Here is a 26181-nt window from a genome sequence, read left to right as displayed (position 1 = left end):
ACACGATTGTTCTAGAGTTGGCGCTAGTAGATTTCTCTGCCTTACTATATTCACTGGGAGATCTATCGGGGTGTGTAAAGAGGGGTTCAACTGTGGCATGAACACATGGAAAAGAACAACAACTTTTCAAAACTACTGCCAACAGTGGCTGCTGAGACGACGACGATGCACAAATGGTGGCTCCATTCAGCAAATTATGCTATGCGTGAATCCACAATATATCTCCACATCACAATGAATTTGGCCGCTCAATTTCACCTGGCCCTTGTGTGGTACTGCTGTGCACAGCATTGAAAAAAAAAAAATGAGGGCTCAATTACGAACCAATGTTGCGTGCACTATCAATCCGTTTGACTCACTCACGGGAATGCTTTTCACTGTGGTCACTCATCCTTGTCACTATTGTTTGATTATCACAAGTGCTTGTTGCCATTTGCCCCAACTCCGTGGCTAACAAACAGTCCTTGTTTTGACAGATTTGTGTGGCCGAACCATTGTGCATGCCTCAATTTTGTCACCGAATCCTCCCTTCTCCAAGTTGCTTTGAGAATCTGTGGGTAAAGGAGAAGAATGTGGTGGCTGTTGTGTCACTTTAAATGGATTCATGGAACTTGGTCTTTATGACCAAGTTTCTTTTCCCTTTAGACTTTGCTGAGACGGACTCATTCAAAAGTCATTCTCTAGTTTCTGGATGGGAGTGACCAGCTATGATGGATTTGTTGTAGCATTGAGTATCAACTTTCGGTTATTTACTAAGTCTATTAACTTTTCAATTTATTTATGACACCCAGTCACATGACTATGCAGTAAGTATAGCAAAGGCAAGGACCATATATGGCACGAAAAGGGTGGGGGGGGGGGGAGAATAGAATTTAGCCTGCTGTTGCATAGAGCTGAGTGTGTAATAAATGAGCGCTCATTACACTTTGTTTACTCCTGTGGGACTAAGGAAAGGGAAGTGGCAACATCCTGGTGCACTGAAGGGGGGAAGTGGTGAGGCAGCAGTGTGCCAGGATAGCTCGAGGTTAGATTAGGCTGGAGCGGAATTGAAAGGCTCTCCGGCCAGAATCTTGCTGATAATTCCCCATCGAGCCTGTCACATTCATTGCGAAAATAACAAGATCCGAAGCCTATTGCAGATTGTTTAAAACAGCCTATTTGCAATGTACATTGGCAATGTACAGCCTAAAATTTATTACATTTACAATTTACACAGGCAAAACTGTACATTCAAGATATTTAATGGTTTTTTTTCTAACCACATTGCTTTTAATCATTGTAATATTTCTGACTGTCTTGTGTTTGTTATAAGAACTGATATACTTCACATACTTCGAAAATGGGGTTGGTGGGGAAATCACTTTGAGACCTTGTGTTCGACCACTGAATTGAAGACCTTATTACTTTTTTAAAAGAAAAGATGAAGAGTAAGTCCTCTATACCAATGTTAGTGTTGGTACGTCATGGATTCAATCGGACCATCCATGTTTCTCAATGCTGCTAAGTCTTTCTTTTATCAGAGAGCAAGAGCTGTTATGCTTCTTTCCACTGCAAGTTGATTCAACTGATACCCTTTCATATATGGCAGATTATCCAAAATTATTGCGCAAAGGACTAAAGGAATATATTCAGTCTTTAGTAGCAATATTGTTGGTGATGATAAAAATTTGATGATTGATTGAACAGTTCAATAAGACCAAGTTTATTACCGTCTTATCATTTCTTGATCTTTTCCTTTTATTTTTTTTTCTGTAATACGCCAAAACAAAGCTCATGTGCTGCGAAATTCGTCATCTCCTGGCTTCTGGGACTGGTGGTGATGAGAAGCTGATATCTTCCGTTTCTATCGTGCATCTCTTTCGTACCTTTTAATTAGACTGAGTCAGATCAGACGAGGATGATTCATGGCTGAAGACATAAGCACCAGCCACCAGCTTTCCCAGAACATGGGAGGAAGAAAGAGGCAGTGCTGAAGTTATGCTCGACTAGGCATTGAGAGGTTGAAAGTGATATTTGAGGGGTGGATGTGTCTTCTCTGCTGCCCTGGGTAATTTTTGACGCACTAACAAGTAACGTCGATTGACTGCTTGCACTCTTTGTGGATCTCTTTGCTTCTGTGTTTGCGTCATAAGGTGTGTTCATATCTACGGCAAAAATGCTGCGGTCGTGGTAGTTCGTAGTGGGAATACATATCCACCACAAAGTGCACGGCAAAATACTAGTACATCCCAGAATACTTGGGTATTCAGAGCAGTAATTCAAACTTAGCACAAAATTTGATTTCGAGATTTGAGTTTGAATTGCGATCATACAGCAGTGTATTTCTCACGTGATGTGACACACTTCCTGTCTTCCTCCCTTAGGAGATACAGTGTATGTACCTCAGGGTTCCATTACATTTGCTCCTGCGACAATTGCTCGCGTGAAATATCTGCATGCTGAGCCAAACATAAATTCTATCCACAGACATAACCCTAACCCTAATCCTAATGCAAACATTAAACTTTAGCTAAAACTCCATCACAACCCTTACCATAATGCTAGGTCCTCATAGAAAATGAGACTGGAGCAATTGTCGCAGGAGCAAATGTCGTGTCCACTGTATCGCAGAAAGCTGTACTTTCAGGCAAGAAATACCATGGTATTCTGTGAATAAGAACAATACTGAGTGAATTGCCATGGTATTACGCTGATGAGAATGTTGACAACCAGTGTGAATGCACCTAGTATATATAGTAATCAGGTATACACCTATTTTGCATAAGAGGAGATGAAGAAACTACAACAAGTCCTATTCAGATCCCGTCAGAAAACTTCTGCCGCCATTGTTGCGCCTGTGCAGGTCTTGTGTGGATGCACTGGTCTGCATTTTAGCAATGTGGTAACTCAGTTATATATTCAAGTGTTCGGCATGCTGCCATAACAGAGGGTGCCCATAGCAACCTCAAAGGTTACTTGGTGGTTTTTGTGAGGTTTCTGCCAGTCGACCTAAGTCATGATTATGTATGCAGTCTGCGCTGTACAATTTGAGATGCAATCGTAGGTAGCAAGTTCTATCTTCAGTTTCTGATTTCTGGGGCAGAGTGCATCTGATAGGAATAGTACAGTAAAGGGTTGGTTGGTTGGTTGAATTGTATGCAAGTCCATGGATATTTTGTTTTTCCTCTGAGAACATTGTAATAAGCTATTCAATCCACTTTACATTTTCAGTGTCCATGTATTGGTTGTTGCCATGTCGAGCAAGTTCTCAGGAATAACCTTTCTTTTTCGAGGGATGTGAATAATCCAAATGTTTAGTAAAGTGAAATGGCCGATTAGAAATCTGCTTCTATGCACTAAAGTGGGGATGATTTATGCTAACATGCCGTGTGTGATCTTGTTTTTAACTGCTAACATTTGTGATAGCAACATATCGTTGAAATTTCATCCCAGAATGGGCAGGCACCAATGTGTAATGTAGCATGGGCCAAGTTAGCGAGAGCAGTGTGGAGGAAGGAGGGGGCGTCGATTTACTGCTCCCGTCTCCTGCCCTAGCATCGTGCCATCCGAATGCTTTTTGCATCTCGTTGGGTGAGATTGAGTGGTACACCGTGTGGGCAGTCATCTGAGAGTCAGTGAGTGAATGGGGAAGAGGAATAGAGATGGTCGGTGCCTTTGCGTGGCATCCCGCTTAGTGACTGACTGCAGTTACACCGACGTCAAACTAGTTCACGCACTCGATCTCCCTCGCTTGGCCTGCCACGCATCCAGAGAGTAAAGGGACATTTTCACTTGTCCAGGATGGAGATGTTCTCTCTCCGTCTCCCTCCATCCCCCCCTCTCCCAGTCGATCTCTGCTACTGCCCTCATTGTTCATTGCTTTTAGCCCTTGGCAACTCCCAGACTGGAGGCACATTGGCAGTAAATAAATCCCTGCTTCATATAAGGAGGAGTGGAGCATTGGAGATAGTTCTTCGAGAGCGATTTGCGATCATGTCCCTATACTGTCGGACAAATGACGCTGATGATGAGAAGAAGGTTGGGGGAGACAGGGGAGAGGGCTATTGCTGTCTTGTCAGTTTTTTTGGTTGAAATATAACAGTGCCCTGCAACTCACTGAAGGCATTGTTTCACAGTTTTCCCAGTCAAAAATGCCTGAGGTGCTTGTGTTATACCAATGTCTCATGTTTTGTACAGGAAAAATGCATGAAAAAACAAACGAGCATAAAGTATGATCGAAAATTATAATAAACTTGCTTCAAAATATAAACATCAGTGAGAGATTATGTTCTAGGTTTATCAGCAAGGTATCAATCCCCCCCCCCCCCCTCCCCCTTACCTGGCTTGAAGTATTGCATAAACCATATCAGACTGGTATGTGAGCAAAGTGAGAATTACAGATGTTGTAGTAGTGACTGCACATGAATTGCCAATAAGCTACCACAATGTGAAACAGCATCTTGAAATAAATGGACATGGAAAGCAACAAACTGGAAAGGACTGACTCGTGCCTTGTGTAATTAGACAAGATAAATCAGTGGGCAACATGTATAAGATGTCTGCCCTCACCCACAAAACAGCTTTCTATCTATAATTCTCTTGCCCTTTTCCATTGCAGACTGACACAAGTGGTGTATTATCAGGCTGTATTTTTTTGTGTCCCCGGGCTTGAACATTTGAGATGGACATACTGATATTTGTTCACAGGGTAGGTCTAAAGGTCAGTCCAAAAAGTCAGAGTAAGTGAGTAAGGAAAGCAGAAGGAATTCACTTTAGCACTGAAGATACCTATCTCTTCAGACACAGCGCCAAACACTAAATTTAAAATGAATTTCTAATGAGAAGTGGTGGTCAGACCTCAATGAGGCACAGGTACGGCTTGCATAATTATGTTGAAATTCATGGCTGTAACCTTTAGCTGTTCATCACCCTTCGCGTGTGGTACACTAGCGTTTCTTCGATTGATCTTGAAAATGATTTCTGGCTGCCCACCTTCACGATAGTGATGCTTCGATTGTTCAGTTGACATCTGTGCACAGACCTGGATGACGGGGGAGCCATTGAGTGCTACCAAACATAATGGATCCCCCTGGAGGTAAATTTAGACCTCCCCAGTATTTCCTCAATCATTTGCCGGAAATGGCAAGTTGATTTCCTTTGTGTTTTGTAGCATTTTAGTGCATCCAAGTGCATTTCTGCACAGTTTATATGAGCCAATTAATTTGACTCCTGGTTTATGTTTTATTTTAATGTGTAGGAGAGCACAGAGTAAAATCCTGAAGTGGTCTTCTTTGTAATGACGGCCTGTTGACTTCCAACAAATTTAGCTGTCATTTCATGTTCCCTCCATGCATGTGCCTAGGCCACTTCCATTTCAGAACATTTAAAGCGGAACACACAAAACGCAGTCTGCGGCACGCACAAAATGCAGTCTGTGCCACCACTAGTAGTCGTGACGATTGGTTGGACCGACTGCTGCAATAAGCTGCGACTGTAGACTCTGGTTACTCCGAGGACATGTTCTTGAGATGCGATTTCATTCTGACTTTTCTCTTCTTCTTCATCTAGCAGTGCTGTGCAGGTATAGGGGGTATTATGGAATTGGGTTTCCATACATCAATTTGGTGGCCTTAATTGGGTCAGCTGATTGGGGAATTGTGGAGTCTCACTAAAATGTGCTCCTGCATAGATCAAGTGCCTACAATCAATTGCTTCCGTGGTGCACATTGCTGTGCAATGGAGTGGTGCGCAATTACGCAGGAGATAGCTTGCATCCTACCGTACAGAGTAATGACGACATAATCATTTTTTCTAGGGGGAGGGGTATGAGGTGTCCAGAAGTATATCATAGTTCATCAGAGTACATTCACTGGATTTTTTTTTTCATTTTCCATGTATTGCATGCCAGCAAGTTTAAAGGGAAGGTACAGTATTGGTGGAAATGAGAATTGGGCTTTTAACTTTTTGTGAGATACCAAGAAAATACTTATGATATAGTACAGAGCATACCATTTTAAGAGGAATTAAAAGTTTATTTGATGAAAATCAGGTTTGGAATGACTGAAACATCCAAAACCAAAGTAAAACAAAGCAATCGTAATAAAGTGTGGGTCCCACACTTTATTAGAATTGATCTTTTTTGTATATCTCAGCCATTTCAAAACCAATTTTCATCAAATAAATGTTGAATTCCTCATAGAATTACATCGTCGGGTGCCCGTGCATTGGCCGCTAACGCAATACAATTTGTATTGCGTTAGCGGCCAATGCACGGGCACCCGACGACATGCTCTTTCATATTTTAGAGGAAGTTTCTCATTATCTCACCAAAAAATGTTAGAAACCTAAAATTAGGTCTCAACCAAAACTATACGATCCCTTTAAAAGCTTTTGTGTTTTTTCTTGATTCAAGTTTATTTTAGAAATCATGGCATCTATCAAATAGTTTTGTAATGAATCATCATTTTTGTATTATTGTATTCTTATTCCTTTTATGTATTGTTTTCTTCAAGACTTCACAATGGGTGTAAAGGTGAGAAAGGGGGCGATCTGATAAATTCTAAAATAGAAATGAACACTGAAGCATCTCATTGTGTTTCATTCTTCTTGGATTATTTTTGGCCCTTCTTCCACACCCTGGGCTCTCTGCGTTTGTTTGGGAGAGATGATCCTGAGCGCCACTTTGGTTGAAAAATCTTTCGTGGTCCTGTTGGGGCAGCTGGTGCATACACGGGAGCATCCTACATGTGTTGTGGATACGTATTTGACTTCGTTTGGGTGGTATTGGTGAAAGGAAAAAAGCTGTGTACATGTGTGCCAGCGATGAGTGGGATTGGCTGGTGGCCAGGAGGGGTGGTAAATTGGATCTGTGAATTACAGCAATTATAGGGGTGGATACGCAAGGCCAAGGGGGTAGGGTGCATTGTCGCTCAGAACTGACTCTGAAGAGAGATAGGAAAGCCTGGTAATGCACTTACGTACACACTACCTCAAAAAAGTACACACCACGCTGAAAGTGAACTCTCTATAATGTTGAAGGTAGTAAATGACATGGTGGTAACTGTGCACCATTTGACTTCAGAAAACTATTGGAACAAACATATGCAACTGGACTCGAGAGATTTCTGTGTGTCATTCTCCTTGTACTTATGACTTCTGATAATTTGTGAAGCTTGATAGCAATGAAGCATGGATTTCTGAGTTGTCATTTTGTGTTGTTTGTTTGTTGTTGTTGGTTTTTTTTTCACTTTTCATCTAGCAAAGCATTGTGCAATGCAGTAATGGGCAATCTTAAGTTTTATTGACTCTGATTTTCCAGTGAAAAGAAGTGCGTATGCTCTGATGTTGAGATGGGTGCAGTTTATGGAGGTCGGGTTTTAATTTGTGCCTGCGTACACTGCATACTCCTAGTCCTACGGAGCGCACAGAAGTGAGTTTCTGTGTTTTGTCACTTCTCAACTGAGTCATGGTTCCACAGAATTGTTGGAGTTTTTCTGTCTCTCAAATTATCATTGATATATGATGAGAAGTTACCAGATTACTCAGAGATTTGAGAAACTGCGGAATTACCCCCTGACAGATTTACCCCCTCTTGATTGGTATAGTGGTGTCAGATGACAATTTTTCCGTCAGTTGCTTGTTGAGGTTGGGGCAGGGAGGGGGCGCGGAAGAGAGGGGCTAGGGTGGGGAAGTATAGATCCATGCAGCAAGTTGACATTTGGGGAATACTGTAAACGTGGAAATTTTCGCGGTACATTAATTTTCGCGGATTTCGCGCTACGCTCGGCTAGCGCGAATTCAAAAACGCGCGAATATATCTTCACAATTTTCTACGCACATTTTGAACGGGATGAATTGTGTGCGCTTCATCGATGATACTGCTACGTAGTACAATGTACAGGCATGTCTACGCTACTACTGTGCGAAGAGACGATACCCTAGATTGCTGTGTACTGTAGCATGCATGTGTGCACCGCACGCATCGATGCTACAGTCCCCCGTGACTACGGTACTAGAGTCACAGCTGTACTACGTATTTGAGTGCTTGTACTCGCAGTCGAGCCGCTCGCTACGTCGCTTGTCGTAGCAAGCTATGTAGCGGAGGCTTTGGATGAAAGCAGTTAATGTGTACTACAGTAAAGTAACCTGCTGCGGAGCGCGAATTTAAGAACCCGCGAATACGTTTTCGAGCCGCTCAGCGCGAAAAATTAATCGCGCGAAAATATTGACGTTTACAGTATAGTTAATCTTGTTGTAATCTGGTATGATTGATGTGTCAGGAGCAAAAAAAAAAAAAAAATGAAAGGGGAAGATGATCCCTTCAACATGAGGGCATTCAGAGTTCAAACAATGTTTTGATGCTTGTAGCTTCTTGGTTAGGTTTTCTATCGTCAGCACTTCATAATATGCATAAATGCAATAGCATTTACATATATGTGCCTTTATGATTTTGTTTGAGTAAAAGTGAGTCTTCAGTCATGCTCTTCTACCTAGTGACGGAAATTTAGCTGACATATGTTTCAGTAATCATTAGGAATATGATCCAGCAAATGGTATTGAAATTATATATGAAAAAAAATAGGAATAGATAACTGCTGTGAGCAAGGTCAGTAAGTGCCCTCAGAGGTCTAATTTCAAAGAAATATGAGACTGGCCCTAGAACAATCCACCCCTTTGCAGGCAGTCTGCTGTATGAGATGCAATGGATAGTCCACACAAACTACCAGCATCTCATTGTGGGGATCTACAATAGGCCTATTCACATAGAAGAGTTACAGTTTTCTTGGAGAAAGCTCCAAAACTCAAATTTCATTTGCCAGCGTCCACATATGGCCGAAAAAAAATATACATCCTCCTGCAAGAAAAGCACTGTAAAGGGCGTGGTTCACACACTGCACAAGGTAAATGCAAGGACTCAAAAGAAAAACAGAGTTGAATGATTTTTTCATCATGATGGAGATTAATAGTCAGCAATTTTTTCCCCCTGTCCACACACAAGACTTAACAGTTTTTGCATCATGTTGCAAAAATTGCAATTTGAAAACCATTTATTTTGGGTGGGTGTGATCAGGGCTATCATTACCGCCCTGCCCATTCTTTCTCCCCACCACCTCCTTCCCCTCTCCTCCCCCTCCGTCTACTTTCGTCTATGTTCTCTTCTTTCATGCCTTATGCAAGGTAACAGCCATGATCTGTTTTCCATTCTTCTTCACTGGTAACAGATGCACATAGAGGGAGAGATTATAACTTTTTAATGTAACACGTGCAGCCATCAACAAAAGAATGAGAATTCTCATGACATGATTGATGCGACCATTATTGCTCAAAGTTTTCATTCCATAAATGAATGCGCTGACTTATCAAGAATATCACGATCAGTTTCCACAGGCAGAAAGCGCTTTTGGGTAGCGCAAGAGAGAAAACACATGCCATAAAAGCCGACTAAAGCGCGTAGGGATGACTATTTACCTTGCTTTAGTACAATTTCCCCGGATCAAGATAGTAATGTACTAATGACCTTTCTCGATGATTAATTATTCAATTAATTAGCTGCCAGTTTAGACTGGAGGGATAATTTGGCATCATTAACTTTTTAAGCATTTTCAGGGGTGTTTTTTTATGTTTGTTTTCAAGCATCATATGGCACTTTCAACTGGCCTTATCATTTTGCAGATTGCCCCTAAATTGATATTTCACTTCTATGGCCAATTGATTTTGACAACTTGCTCTCGCTCAAAGCTCGCTGATTGTAATGCAAGTTTGTTGCATTTGCTTAGGCATGCAACACAGTATTTTGTTACCAAGATTAGAAGGGGTATCATAACAGAGGCAAGCACCCAAGAAAAAACAACCATTTAATTCCTTTGTTATTTTTTTGTTTTCAGTACTTACCATTTTCCTGTCTTTATGAGCCTCTTTTGTTTGTCATTGTTCTTTTTTCCTCTTGGAGTCCATCCTTCCCATTCTCTACCTCTATACCTCCCCCCTCCCCCAAAAAAAAAAAATAAATAAATCTGTGACTCCTGAGGGAAAGGTGGCTTTGCCCTCCCCCCCCCCCCCCCCCCAATTCTGTGAGGGAAGGGTGCATGGCTTCTGTCCTCTTTTGCTCTATTGTAGTATCATGGCTTTAGTTTTCTGGCGGACTGTGTTCAACTCAAGAGCAAGGGGTATAATCAACCAAATATGAAGCACCGTCATACTGTGTAGCCCGCGACTTGCTTGCCATTTTGACATGGTGGGGCTGAAAGAGTTAGCTTAAACCCATGCTGAATCATCGCAGGAATCCCTCTTTCTGCTCTTGAAAAATTAAAAAAGAAAATAGTTATAATGATTTTCCTCACTTTGATATTTGGGCTTGTATGGCCCCAGCTAGCCCCATATTATGGTATGTCCTCACCGCAATGCAAATAATAGCAGCAAGTTCTGGTCGTTCAATTTTGTTCATTTCGTGAGTAGAACTGAGCTCAGCTGCTCCTATTACAGGCGTGCACATACTGTATGTCAACAGTTGTGTGAAATTCATTTCTAATCATTGAGTGGCCAAGAGTATTTGCGGTAAGGCCATACGGGTACGTGCTTATTGTCAAACGTTCCTCAGGAAGGGCCTACTTACGTCTTTTAAGTCTTATGTACTAGCGTTGCGTGTGTGTGTGTGTGTGCGTTTGTGTTTAGGTGTATGTTTGTGTGTGTGTGTGTGTGTGTGTCTGTGTCTGTGTGTACATGCTAGTTTGATGCAGACGTTGGTGATTCAATTTCCCCTCAAAACATGTACGCACCCTCCATGGTATCGGGACAAGAAGCAAACGAGGTCCCAATTAGCGGGGAGGATGAGGGTTCAGTGCGGTCAGGAAGCCCCCTGTCAGATGCCATTTGAGTGTCGGCAGATAGAGGCGACAGATAGAGGGGGCCCCTCTGCCACGCAGCCTGCTCTGCCCTTCGCACGGAGTCTCTTTAAAATGGTGGCGTGTCTCTTGAAGCCCGCATCGATCTGACACGTTAATTGCAATCCTGAAAGAGATAGGGGTTGGGGCAAGTGCATCAGCAGGTATTATGTCGGATCAATCTAAAAACCGCTGTACATCCTGCTTACCCTCCCCCCCCCCCCCCAAACCGCGCAAGTGTTGATCTTGGCAATCCTGTCAGTTTGCTTGTTAATTGATATTAGAAGCATGAGAAGTTGTGAAAACCAACAAGCAGTCTCTGCCCCGTCATGACAATGCTATAGAGGTCCTGTGACTGGGGGGCCTAGAAGACACTGCCTAAGGAGCTGGAGTTTTTCTCCACAAACACATGGACAATACCAGTTCTGAGTTGCCGTCTTCCAGAAAATTATGTGTGCTATATCATGATCGTAGCCTTTTATCAGCATTGTCTTGGTCTCCATGCCTTACAAGATTTGTGTTAAATCGGACAAAGAGTTTTGAAACGTGACTTTCAACCAATCAGAACTCAGTAATTTGTATTTCTGTTGCTTTTTCGTGATTTGATTTCAAACATACCTGTTTATGAAGGGGATGCTGCCATCCTCTAAAAGCTGCGAAACTTGAGCTCTACATATGAGGTTGAGGAGTTAGGTCTTTGAGATGACTGGATGGGGTCTTTGCATCCCATATTACTTCGCTGATGACGTAAAAGTAGGGTTCACGCAAATGAATCATTAAATAGCTCTCATCATCGATGGGGAAACAGAGGGTTGCCAAACAAAAGATTTACTCTTGGAAAATCACCATCAAAGACTTGTGACCTGTTGGGACGCCCACACATCTTATTACAACCCAAGGCACTACAGGCCTTCAGTGCCTTCAATGCCTAGTGCCTTCAATGCCATTTTTTTCAACCCTGTGACCAAAGTGTCTGTCTCTCCAATGCACTTAAAGGGTGTGTACAGTTCTGGTCGAGGTGAGGATTTAGCTTTCAACGTTTTGCGAGATATTCAGAAACCACTCTATTGATTGAGATGTCAAAGAGCATGCAATTCTAAGGGGTATCAAAAGTTTATTTGATGAAAATCAGTTTTGAAATGGCTGAGATATCGAAAAACAAGGCGAAACAAAGAGATCATAATAAAAGGCGTGGCCTGTCGCCTTTTATTATTACCACTTTTTGGATATCTCAGCCATTTGAAAACCAATTTTCATCAAATAAATGTTGAATCCTTCTTAAAATTACATGCTCTTTCATATTTCATAAGAGGTTTCTCATTATCTCACTTAGGAATGCTCAAAACGTGAATCCCCACTTCAACCAGTACGTACAGTCCCTTTAATATCTCAAACCATGTGCACATCATCGTCACTGGCTGCATTGATATTATGGTTCTGTCGATTTTGAGCACGAGTCTATATAGAAAATGAAGAATATTTCAGAGTCGATGTCAATGTCTGGTGTGAGGTCTTTGCTTGATATGTGTAGCTCTCCTCCCAACCAACAATTTGTGCTGTGTTTGGTAGGAAGTCTTACACAGGTCACATGCTCACCGATACCCTTCGTTCAGTGCGAATAGAAGGCCTCTCCTACTGGACTTCTGAGAAGCTTGCTGGCAGTGTAATATAGAGGTATGTAATCCTATGCCACCTGGCTTTAGGAGAGTTCGACGGGGCTTGGCAAGTGTGCTATTGCATACTCACCCTGACTGACAGAGTTGTGTGTGTGTGGGGGGGGGGGGGGGGGGGGGGAGGATAGGGCTCGGCAAGTTCAGCGGTCATGGAGAAGGCTGGGTCAATTTCCTTTCCAAAGGCCACGGTGTGTTCCTGTGGTCATCCACCGATGCTGGCCGTGAAAGTTGGCGAATACAAGGGTTAATCGTTTTCCCCTATGGTGACATCCACTTTGCAAAGTCGCCTGGGTCATGTTTGGTAAAGAAGAAGATATCATTGATGAGGAGCTATTTGTAAAGTGACCTGCCACCAAAGCTGATATTTGCCAGCTTTTGCCTTCAACATATTTCCATTTTTCTCGCATAATGATAGAGCACTTGATTTACAACTCATTCAACCACAGTAACAAAGGGAAGGAATGTGCATTTTTTTTACCCCAAATAAAGAGACTTTGTGTAGTTCTCTTTCTGTGTTTTTTTGTAATCATTGTCTGACTGTGACATCACAGATGTTGAAGTATTCATAACCAGCGATTACAGCACTCATAGATTTACCCAAAACGTGTAAAGATTCATAACTTTTGATCAAATTTGTCAAATTTCCTTATAACTTCAGTAAAAGTGCTCAAATATTTCTGCATTTACTGAAGCCGTAGTAGTTGAGGTACAGTAACGTCCATAAATTCAGATATGTGATATGTGGGAAGAGTGGACTGGTTTCCGCATCACAGCAGCATGCCCCCTATGTGGAAATCTCGTACATCTCTGGAAGATGTACTGCATGTATTTTACACAGTGAGAGGTTGTGATATCACCCAGCTGGCCAGATCTATAAGAACTGAAGGATGCCATTCACATGTGTGTCTTGTATCAATATCTTTAAATTTTCTTCTGGTAATTTCCCGTGATATTGTTTTGTTTGTTTGATATGATTGAGTGTAAGATGCTTTTATTCATTGCAATGAGATACTGGTCTCAGCATGAAGAATGTCTTTGCAGTGATGAGATGGTCGCTGATTCACAATTTTGCAAATTACCCAAACACTGCAGTTTAGCATGCTGTGAACAGGATGCCAAAACCCGTGCAGATTTTATTTATTTTCCCTCTTCTTTTCGTTGGATTTCTGTCTTTCTATCTCTCCTTCACTTATTCTTTTATTCTCTATTATCATTTTGTTTTGACCGGTAGATGGATGGTCATATAAACTTCAAGTATGACTTTGAATTTTGCGGACAGAGGGTGGAAATGATGATGATATGCTTGGGATTTTAGAGATGACACGGGAGGCAAAGATGTGGGAAGATACCCACTGATCCTCACCTCAAGCTCAAGAGTGCAAGCCCGATAGTGTTTTGTGAATAATTCAGTGAAGATAGGTGCTAAACCGTAGAAGGAAACCCATACTCGCAGTGTTTCCACTGTGGAAGCCGGTGAGCGGTGGTGGAAACAGATGCCGAGATCATGCATTCTTATGGAGTCCCTTCCGATTTCGGAACCGTGATGGTAGCCGGCTAAAGTTGTATCCTCTCTTGAAGCCACACATGGTTGGATATAGTCAGTTTGATTTCGTTGTGAGTGCGTTCACTTATTACAGATTTGTTGATTGCAGCTAAGAGCCTCTTTTAACTTTAATTTCATGTACTCGTACTAGTTCTAAAGGCAAGCAAGGTATTAAAAAAAAAATCAATTATCAATATTGTGAATATGGATCTGAAAGGGTTGTTTTTGTTTGTTGTTGATATGAGAGAATAAACAAGCAATTTTGCAATGCCATGACCAGTTTATCAAGTGAGCCTATGTAGAGTACCAAAGTGTGATGTCATAGGTATTCATCGCTATGGGAACTAGTTCCAAAACACCCTCACCTGGCCAGAGTGATGCACGCACCATGTGCCAACCGTAAGCTACGATAACAAAAGACTGTGAAATCATCGCTTTGGCTTTCTATTTCTGACGGTGGAAAGATTAGTCTTGCATTCTTCTGAATGTCCCTCTCATGCGTTGCGTCACCCATATTGCATATATCGTATTTAGTTGGCTACCATTTTTCTATCATTTTCATACTAGATACATATAGACTTCTTAGTTTTGTTCTATGTCATTCTCTTTAGGTTTTTTTTTTTTTTTTGGGGGGGGGGGGGGTTGGGGGTTAGGGGGACGTTATGAACCTGGCATGGATTTACAGCTTCTCTGGAATGCCTGTGACTAGAATAGGAATAGACTAAAAATAGTGAAATGTGTATGCAATCAGTGCCAAGAATCTTTGGAGACCCAGTGATGTGAGTGAGATAACACCACTTGCTGCTGACCTTTATTCCCAGACTGGATTGGATGAATTATTCATAATTTGTCGCGATATTCGAACCTCGATAGTAATCCCGCGGCGTGACATTTCTGAATTGCCAGCGACAGCGCTCCCTCTCCCCTCTTCCAGTGCAGGGGTCGTTGTCTCTTGCACGCGCATATTTGCTCCTCCATGCGCTGACATCTCGAACGACACGTTCTGTATTTGCATGATTTGTAGTCGATGATCTCTCCTTTGCCTGTGTAGATAGTCACACCTGACTGAGGGAAGTCACATGACATATCTCCTGGTTTAGCTAGATTTGTGATCATGAACAATTGAGCGACTGTTTGTTGAGCTTCTTGGGACCTCTATCTTTGGATGTCATTGACATTTAATACAAGCAGATCAGCCGATAGGTGTCATCTGAGTTAGATCAGAACTACCCTCAAATGCATTAGAAACGATTTGTAGAGATCATATTAAAAGAGAATTAACAACAATTCATTCTACAAGTATTCTTGAGCAGAATAGAATGGCTTATAATATAGATGGAGACAATGGGTGAACGAGAAAATGGGATTTTGTAGTGTCCACAGCTCCATATTTAAAATTGTAACTCATGATAAGGCGTAACAGTTCAGACAAGTACGTGCTTGGCTATTATGAGATAGGAAGGCAATCAAAATATTGAAAGTTTGTAGCTTGAGCATATGTTGTTATGATTGTATTGGTCATAACTCATATAATCAACTTGGATGTGAAAAATTCTCTATTGGCTTTGGTTCAGTTGTAGTTGTATCTAAGCCGATGTTTGTAAATCTCAGTGCTGAGAATTATATTGGAAATCCATCTACTAGTAGTCCGTTTTGAGGAGGCAGCTCCATCTCTTGTCCTGAATGAGTGAAAGAATGTTTAATTGCCCAAGACCAAGTGGGAAAAAAAAAAGCCATTTATAGAGTTTGAACAGCTTCTATTGCAGATGGACTGACCGCCCACATAAGCTATTCTTTGTTTGCACCCTTATCTTCCATTGTGACTGCATGGATTTATTTAAGTATTTAGTAGCCGTCAAGACCTGTTTTTCCAAATCTGGAGAGTCATATTATACTCCAGGGGGAAAACAAGGTGCAGAGTGAAATGAAGGGAGACTTTTCCCCGTCCCCTTTCCGATTGTTCAATAGAGCGAGACGAAACCCTCTACTCCATCCCATTCTGCCACAGCAGAGCTGTCGAAAATTTCCCCGACGTTTCATCCAATTTTGCAGCATACTGGCTGCCTGGTGCCACTTACTCAAATGGGAAGAGTAAGCATGGATGGAGGAATTAAATGGCATTGTATTCTTATTTTGCGAGTGGAATGGGTGAGGGAATGTGTGAGCAGTAGAAACGGTTCTAGTCGGTTTGTCTCTGTAAATTTCCACAAAGAGAAGCTATCAGTTTAAGGCAAAGAATGTCTGTGACGTGAGAGCATGGATCCATTATGACCTCATTGCCAAGATCACATGGTTCTTAGAAGTAATGGGAGTCTCAGTCAATCATGATAATTTTCGAACCTGGGCATTTTCAAAAGATTTCATTGCTGCTCGAAATGTGTGTAATCGAACGTCAACCTCTGCTGCGATCAGCAGTTTGTATTGTGTGACTTTGGTTTGAGTGTTTCTTTATTCTATGTAAATAATTTCTTGTCAAAGGAAAATTGGAATAAGTTGGTTTCTCAATGTTTCTTTGTTGTGTTCATTTGTCTTCAGGGAGGGAAGTTTCCGGATACTCAATTATTCAATCTCAAAAAGTACATACATATGTACAATGTCTGACTTACAAAATACCAAGTTTTAATACATAAGATTATGCACCTCAAGTTATTTTTAAGCATAGTCACTCACTTGTGAACGATTATAAAACATTTATTGCCTTTAAAAAAAAACAAGAGAAGTCTATCCAATCTTCGCATTCACTTGTAGGCAATTTAAGGGAAGTCGCCTTGTGCAGAAAAGAAAGAAATGTTACGCCACCATTCACGCTGCTGCATTCAATATTACGTTACAGCCCTCTGAGGCATAAATAGGATTAGATTCTGGGAGCGTGGCGAGAAGACTCTTCACGAGTCATTCTACCCAGACGATCTTTATTCATCACATCCATTAGAGCAGTTTCTCATTCTTGTCTGTGCATGATGTATGCAGAAGAGGCATGACAGTGCTGTTGCCAATTTGAGTAGCTGATTTTGGAACTGGACACAGCATGCCAATGCAATATAGGGTGAGCCCACTTCTGGCATCCAGTGTGTTTACACACACACACTGACACAGAATCGACTGAAAATCCTGAGAGACATGTAAAGTTTCTTAAATTTGAAAAGAAAAAAAAATCAGAAAACAATTCTGAAATGATTCCAAGCAATTCATGCAGGCTCAAGTTGATTTATAAGATGGGGTCTACTGTAGTGAATGATTACTTTCTTTACATAATGCATGTATGCGGTACTCCTACTAGAATACAAAATTTTTGAGGAGTTCAAAGATTTAGATCATTTTACATCTTGGAAACATGGATCGGATCAGTAATATCTTTCCCCTTGCTCATATCGTAAGTTTGTTTACAAATGTAGGCCTACTGGTAATTATGCGATTGCATTTTTTCTTTTTTTCTTTTTTTTTTTAGAAAAAAAAAATATGCACAAAAGATGAGAGAATGCATGCCATGTGCACCCACACCAAAGAAGTGAGGGAGGAAAAACAACAAGGAGAGAAGAAACTGGGAGAGATTGATAATCAGGATGTGATGAGAGACAGTCCCTAATTAAGATGCTGGATGTATGCTGAGCACATTGCAGCCCCAAGGGATGGGAGATGAAATGGTAGTTTGCTGCTGCTGCTGCTGGTGGTGGTTGTAGTGGTGATGGAGGATGGGGGAGGGGGGAAGAGGTAGGGGGATAGGGTAGGGGAATAGGAAAACATCCTTTCTTGGAGGAAACACCGGAGACCTGGAGAAAGACTCAGTCCTCTGTCTGTGGCCGGTGTGTCACTGTCAGTCATTATCTTACCAATGACGCGTCTCAATCACCGATCACCGCCAAAATCATCTCATCCCAGACATTCATTACATTGGACCCGCCATCAAACCTCATGTCAGATCTCATTGTTGCTTCTTCCAAATTTTGTTGAATGTTCATTTTGCTTTCTCTTCTGCGTGCTGTCCGACTCTGATTTTCTTTTTTCTTTTTTTTTTCTTTTTTGATTAACATCAAGCTCTGGCTTGCAGGCAATTGGCCGGAGAGGACACGCACACAAACATAGCGAATAGTCTGGCATGGTTTGTGCCGAAGCCAATTGTCTGCCGGGCCATTATGAGCACTGCATATGGGGAAGATTGAAGAATGAGCATGATAATAATAGTACTTGGGACATCAGGCATATTACCTCTGTAGTCTCTCCTCCTGAATGTCAACATCTTGCCCTGTTAGCAACAGGGCAAACCTTTGGAAAAGAGAGAGACATATAAATGATTATACTGATGATGATGATAGTGATGATGATAATGATAATGGTGATAAGACTATTCCTAATTCTAATACTGATATTAATACAGATAATGACTGATGATGACGATATTGATTGTGATGTAAAAATTAATGCAGGAGCTGCATAGTGTTTAGATTATCGCTTGGCGCTGCATCTGGAAATTAGTATTCTAGTCAGAGATAGTAATATTTGCTGTAATAGATGCATGAGACTATCTTTGCAGGTCAGATATATATCAACTGTTGGAAATATGAAACCATTCTATAAAAGAAAGATCAATGTTTGTATCACAGGAGACTGGTAGTGATTTAAATCCTGATGCAGGATTGTGAAGGACTCAACGTTGCTTTGGTTTTCATTTTATGTGAAAGGGGTCATAATAAAATGAAGGTAATGATATAGGGAGCATTTTCCCGTGTTGTCTCGTTGTGCTCATATGTTTATGGAGTGGGGCATCAGAAGCTTGTAATGTCTTTTGGACAATGTCTTCATTGTAAGTAAGTAAGTGGAGTAAACTAATGCACATTTCTCTGCATTAGTCCAATGTTTGTAAAAGAAGCAAAAATTGGTGAATGATAGGGCAAATATGCTCTCATGATGTATAAGTATTAAAAGATATAACAGCCTCCATTTGTAGCTTATTCTCTGTTACTGTGAGCAAATTGGGTTTAGGCATGTGACTGTAGTATCGCTCGCGAGTTACCTTTGAATGACTAACTAATTTGATTTGTTAGGATTATTTTCCCCCATCAATCTTCTGGAAAATGGATTCCACATCATCTGCCTGTTATGTGGTGCTGCAGCAGTGGAATGAGGTTCGTGTGCGTGCCGGTGACCAGACTGAACGCTGCATTGTTTCGCAGCTGTAAATTGATTAAGTTCTTTGCGATAATACTAATGCATCTTGCCCGGAGTGTAGGTTAAATGTAAAGCACCGTCTAGAGAGTTTGTGGGGGGGGGGGGGGGGGAGGGGGAGGGGCATGATATAGAAGGAAGAGGAAGCATTTAGTGCCTTATACCCTGTAGGTAATGCCAGATGGGCTCGTGTGCAGGCATTTAAGGGGGAAAATATATGGGGGGGGGGGGGTTGTTGGGGATAGAAGGTCGGGTGCAATGTCTTAAGAGTGCTCGTGTGGGTAATGTGCGAAGAGCGCACAAAGGGGGGAAACTCTGGGAGATGGGGAGGTGATGTTTTATTCACCGTTTCTGGCCGAGTCGTCTGTGATTATCGGCACGTGCCCTCACACACAGACTCAATGCACATTACATGCCTGAACACTCTCAAAGCTCTGATTGCTCGCAGTGGCTTCGTCTGCTGCATGTGTGTGTGTGTATCTGTGTTTCATTTCTTCTTTTTTTTTTTGGGGGGGGGGGTTGATCAAAGAAAGAGGGAATGTTTACCTTTCTCGCCATGAATTACACTCAAATTCAAAGGGAGGCCAGTGATGTGTCGTAGAATCTAAATGATTGGGCTCCACTCTCCTGTAGATCTAGGCATTGTCTGCCTCATGCCAACAGTCAGTGAATTCTGGCAGTCAGTGTGGTGTGTGGCCAGCTTAATGCCGGCACTCAAGTGGTTCCTTTAACTCCTTTGGCTCTTGCCCTGGTTTTGGTTTTCAATGGGAATGTCAGGCTGGGGATATAACACAGATCTTGCATATGATTTTAGAATCATGCACTTCTTCCTCAGATGCTCAGCAATTGTGATAAAATGCCTATGCCTGCCCCTTACCTGCCAACATTTCCTGTATATCTTTTCTGTACCCATAAATACACATATGATGTGTGTGTGTGTGTGTGTGTGTGTGTGTGTATGCATGACATTGATATATTAGTCTGTGAGATTTTACCCTACAGTGGAATTGACCCATTTCTTTGAGAAATACACTGGATTCTATTGAAGGGATATCCATTTGTGTCAAGGTCTTTGGATTTAACCCCTGTCTGTATGTTTCTTTTCTTTCATTCCTAGCTAGAGCTCTAGCAACTCTGAAAATAGTAAACAAAATCACAGCGACAATAGGACGTTGTGTTATAGCACCCAGCGCCTGCCAACTTTCGACCTCGTGCATTGAGTTTGGGGTTTGATTTGCATGAACCATGAATATGGATGCAGATGAGTGGCATAGCAGAGACAATAGGCATGAATACAAGTAACAGCGTGTACAGGGTCACTTTACTGTTTTTCAAATGTTCTCTTGCATACTGTTTCCCAATGTGCATATCACAAATGTCTTCACTTCAGAATAAGTTTTTTTGGGGTCTTTTTTTTTTTTATGGTGAGATTTTCATGTGTGTGTCTGTCATTGCGCGATTTCAAATTTGCCTTTCTCATTTTCTTCCGCTCTGCAGGTACACAAGAGAGAATAGCACTGATTACCGGTTCCGTCGAAGCACTGAACCTGGTGGCGGACTTTATCATCGAGAAGATCAAGGAATCCCCCCAGCTCACGCCTAAGGCTGGGATAGAGAACCTCACCTCACCGGAGAGGGCAAGACAGGTGAGGCCGTCCTTCAAAACGTGATGGTGTAGCCTGGCGCAGAGCCTTGTCATTCTGCATGCTCATTTCCGGATAAGGTTTCCGCGAGATGGTGGAGGGAAGACATATTTCACCTACATGTGTTGCCTACCTGGTTTCGGCCAGGTCTGTCGTTTTTCGCTGCAGAATACATGAATCCCTACAGTCCTTTGTTGGGAGGGGGTGGGGATGGGGGGGGGGGGGGGAGCATTGAAGGGATATGAAGTCATATTCAAATGATATTTGATAAGCCAAACCAGCCATTGAACAGATAATGAATAAGACTGAATAGTCTTGCTTCCAGACCTGTGTTTACTTGCCCTTGATGAAGGATGCGAAAATCATTCAGAATTTCACATCTTCATCACTTCTCTCTCTTACCTCTTCTGATTTTCCAGCCTTTTCCTTCCCTCCTCCCCCTCCTTTCTGGTGCATCATTCTCCTCCCACGGACTTCTGAACCCTATGCATGTTTTAGTCTCACCTCCCTGTTCTCACTCTATTCTTCCTTACTAACCATCCCTGTCTCCCATTCTCCTGTCTTCTAAAGTGCAACCTCAGCCTCCAGCTAATTGCTACCTCTCAGACTGTTACTATTTGCCTTCCTAACACTCTTCCTACGGTAAACGTCGTTATTTTCACATGATTAATTTTTCGCGCTGAGCGGCTCAAAAGCATATTCGCTGGTTCTTGAATTTGCGCTGCACAATTGTCAACCCATTCAGAATATGCAGAGAAAATTGTGAAGATATTTTTCGCGGGTTTAAGAATTTGCGCTAGCCAGAAGTAGCGCAAAATACATGAAAATTAATGTACCATGAAAAATTTATGCATAACAGTATGTCGCTTCCCGCCTTCATCACATTCCTCTTTTGAGGGTTTCTTTCGCCAAACAACAGTCCTCTCAAGGGTTACATACACATGTATGGTATTACTGCAAACCATAATTCCTCAAGATTTTGTATACAAACAATATATGGCAGATTGTGTGGTGATGACATCATCAACTCATTTGCATATTCATATTGACTGTTCGAGAACTGTTTTATAAAAATCCAATAGCAAATCCACACAATTTCATAATTTCCCACACTTTTATCCAATATTAACTGATCAAATTTTCAGTGTTGTGCCTATAAAACACTACCCTTTCTTTTCAGACTAACCTTTAACTGGTCTGGGACTGCCCCTCTAGACACTCATTTTTAATGCACGCATAGATTTATAGTGTTTTGCATATTTATTGGTACTGCTTAGTGGGAAATGGGAGAGTGAGAGAGCAAGAGCTTTTGGCTGTGTTTATCAACTTACAATGTTTGAAATACATTTTAAAAGCCACCATCAAAATGCTCAGAACTTGCAAACGCCTTTCGGATTGCCTTTCTCAAGTTGTTGCGTTTATCAACTCTGTACTGAGTTGATTGGGAGGCCTTGTCACTGCGCATCTCCATTGCCCAGTTTGACCCCAGGAGCGGAGATGTGTAGTTGGCAGTGGTTGGTGTGGGCAGGTCCAAGCTATAAACGCGTTTCAAAATGACTTTGCATTACCGGTAATCAACTCTCCAGAAACATGCTTCTGGCTCAAATGTGTTTGCAATGGCCATTTTTTGGGGTGTTTCAGAAACTTGCTTCTCAGCCCATAATCAAAACAGCTTTGCATACATAAACTGCCCAAAATCTCCCTGAAATGTGTGTGGAAACCTTAACTCTACGCCAGAAGTGAGTTGATAAACGCTACCTTTTGTTTAGCCAAACTCTTCACTCTTTATCCAGGCTGGAATTATGACCTCCCCCATTTATCGTGCGCACCTGGACCATTGTGATATCACAAGTGTCACTTCAGGGCGAGGGAGATGGAGAGAAAGAAGGAGAAAGATAAATTGATGCAGATTCTGCCTGACCAGGTGCAGTTCTGGGGCTGGTTTGGAGCGAGTGAATATTTCAGCGTATATCAAAAAAGTTGTGGATTTTCATCTCCCTGCCCCAGTGCCCCGTTTTGTCCAAGATGCGGCTGCCGCGTGTGAAATCCTAGCAACCCTGAAATGCAGCGAGCAGATGGGTAGAATAGGAGAAGATTTTTAGTCAAAGTGATTGACAAGTGTGTTTTCCTTTTATCCAAGCCTCTGGTTTGAAATGACACAATATAAGACAAAAATTAAAACAAAGCAACACAAATAGGTGCAGAGTTTAATTTCCCAAGTAACTGTTTGTCATACTAAAAAGCCTGGAATGTTGTTTGAAGACTTGATAATGATGAGTTACATTTATATAACACAATAATCTACAAGATTCTCTGTGTGCATTTAGGCTACTTCCATCTTTAAGAAAAAGGATGTTTTTTTTTAAGATTTTACAAATTGAACACTGATTTTACAAATTACCTTAATTCGATATCAAAGCAGCAGATGTCAGTTTTGGTTGTTCAAACAGCCGTAATTATGGTCCAGAGTGAAACGAAGATATTTGCTTAATTAGTCGTATATTGCCATTGACTACTCTCAAGCTTTCATGCAATTGCTGCAAGATGGATAGGCCTACCTTCTGAAACAAAGGATACACTTCCAAATGTACTGACTGTTATGCATTGTTTACAGTGTGAGCTTGTGCTGTCGTTTCATGCTTCCGTGAACCCTTTGTCCTTCCAATTTAGTTTGAACTCTTTACCTTTTTCGATAGGTAATATTTGCTGTTACGTGATCTTGTGCATACTGAGACTGAGTCTGCTTTGTTCTGTTTTATTTTTCAGATCCACCAATAAACCACATTTATAAGTAATGTTGAATGTTGTAGAAATGACGATTTTTGTGTGACATGAAACTAGCCAAAAAAAAAAAATTAAATCACACATTTTTTTTGCATGCTATATGTAATACTACTTCATATTTTAATTCGGCGGAATGATAAAGAAGTGAAATTGATCTTACCAGGCGGAGTACGAAAAAGAAGTTGCACGAAAATTTCCACTTTTACAATAGTATAGGAAAGACTTTAATGATATCTGTTATACTAGGGCTTTAAGAAGTTTGGTTAGGATTACCCTGCATGTAGTCAAACTAATGACAAGCACATCTGGAGATAGAAGAGAATCGTACACCATCAGTCAATTTGCATTTCATTAGCTCGTACACTTACAGTGTGGTATGTGATTGCGAGCGATTCTGAATGTACACCATGCCACTTGTTCACCCTCATTTATAACGCATATCAGAACAGAGTAGCGTGTCTGCATGTTTTAGTACTGAGTGTAGCGTGGCCAAGAGTCCTCACGAAGTGGCAGGGACTCCCCACCTCCCCCCCCCCTTTTCTCTTACTCTCTCCCTCCATATGGCCGCAAGCAGGCAATGGAAAGCTCGTCTGTCTGTTAGCGTATCCCTTCGGAGCCCCGTTAGTGATAATGTGCAGGTACTGCTCCATTGCATGCAAACTAATGGAGTAATGTGAGGTGCATATTTTTTCCTGTCCCTCCGCCCCCCCCTTTCTTTTTGTCGTTGTTGTTGCTTACTGCTTTTTGCTTAGTGATAATACTTGCCTCAATCATTGAATTGGGCAGTAAGTAGAATTGCCATGGCATCGCATTTCGGCCAAGCCAAAAATCCCTAAATATCCCTGTCCATGCGCGCATGTGCATACCCCTTTCTACTTCCATTCCAACCCTCCCCTCCCCCCCCCCCCCACCCTTACAGTCATATCAGTCTTGATAGCCTACTGGATCAGCATTGTGATAGAAGAGATATGTGGCTGAGAGAGGATTTTTAGGCAGTGGCCCTGCAGCCTTCGTTATTATCAGGATTGAGTGCGCTGCAAATCAATTCTCCGGCGTTCGCGGGGATCAGCTCAGGGGGATGAAGATCGACAGGTACACACCCCAGGTCTCAAGTAATACCGGGTCGAGACTGACCCCGCAGCCTCTATTGTTCTCTGCAAGAGGCACCAGAATATTCAGATATACACAGTACTTGTACATGTTCCAGCATCCCTCCCCCTCCCCAGCTCTTCTTGTTTTACCTGTGACTTCAAGAGCAGCAATTATGAATTGCCTTTCCATTGTAGTGGAGTGTATTTTTCCCCATTTCTCTACCCCTCTTCCTCTCCCTCCCCCCCCCCCCCCCCAATCCCTCTCTCTCTCCCTGTATATATATGTGATGAGTGAGATGAAGAGAATTATCATCCTCGACCGGACTGAACCGATACGACGGGAATTGACCAGGTGTATCAGAGCGTTTCCCCAAAACTTCATTGTTAGTCACCAGCCGTATAATATTTGCTGGTTATCCGTACTATTGTACTGGGGCCATCGTTACTGGGGCGACAGACAGCCCACTGCTCTCACTCGTTGTACCTGTTTTATTGAAATGAACATGGAATGGCATTTTCCCCTCAAGGGACAGTTCATATATGATAAGCATATCAACATGTGCAGTTCATAATGAAAATCCAATGCTTCATGATAAGAATGAGGAAACTAGAGCTCCAGACTCTTTCAATACATGTAGCAACACCCATGGCATATATTTTGTGCAGAGTTATGAAGAGAAGAATTTGTATGCCAGCTGCAAATATTTCTAAATCAGTGATGTTTCACACACTGGTTAATGTAAAATGTTCTCTCATATTATGCAAATAATTATGTAGGCCTGTACACACACACACACACACACACACACATTCACCTACATGTGTGTATGTCTAATATCTAGTGTCTGCATACATGTCCAAAGTCATTCCCAACGACTTTTACTTTACTGTCAGAGTAGCAGCAGAGTGGTAGTCATAAGGATAGGACAAGAGCCGTGATTTACGCTTGACCAACTGTATGGCTGTGTGACATTGCAGTTTGTGATGAATAATTGTTTCAATGCTCTGTGGAACCAAGAAATAGGCCTACTTTGTTGTGTCAAGACCAGTGTCGGTTTCTGTGACGTGTGTGAAGTCCTCTACGAAAGTGAGATCACCTCAGTTGAAGCTTTAAAATTGGGAGCTGTCAAAATCTTCTTACCTTGATATTGACTGTAGGACATAAGTTATGATGATGCTGATGTGCAAACTAATTTTATGAGCAGATTTAAAAGGTGATAGAGCTTTGGATCCGTGGGGACGGGCTTATACCGCGAAAGAGCGAAAGAGAAATGAGAAATTACAGAACCACTCATGTGTCCGAGATAAGAAACAAAGTGCCAGGGTCGTGCAAATAGCATATTAAAATGCACGCAGTGCCCCTGAGGCTGCAATATCGCCTCGTGCACTCGAGACTCTCGACGCATTGCGTGACCTCCATTCTCT

The 26181-nt window shown here is 41.9% G+C and overlaps 1 protein-coding gene across 1 annotated transcript in view; it reads left to right on the top strand.

Moving 5' to 3' along the window:
• Window positions 1-5058: 5058 nt before the first annotated feature.
• LOC139718911 (RNA-binding protein Nova-1-like) overlaps window positions 5059-26181 on the top strand; it is a 36700-nt gene continuing 15577 nt past the window's right edge. The window contains exons 1-2 of the mRNA XM_071630360.1: window positions 5059-5074; window positions 20736-20884. Coding sequence (XP_071486461.1) covers window positions 5059-5074; window positions 20736-20884 — 165 coding nt within the window. The remainder of the gene's footprint in view (window positions 5075-20735; window positions 20885-26181) is intronic.

This window comes from Diadema antillarum, unplaced genomic scaffold (genome assembly GCF_040938485.1).
Source record: "Diadema antillarum isolate AM-2024a unplaced genomic scaffold, OU_Dant_1.0 scf00000101, whole genome shotgun sequence".
Lineage (NCBI taxonomy): Eukaryota > Metazoa > Echinodermata > Echinoidea > Diadematoida > Diadematidae > Diadema > Diadema antillarum.
Note: the sequence above shows the minus strand (reverse complement) of the source record. Positions and strands in the feature narration are given on the sequence as shown.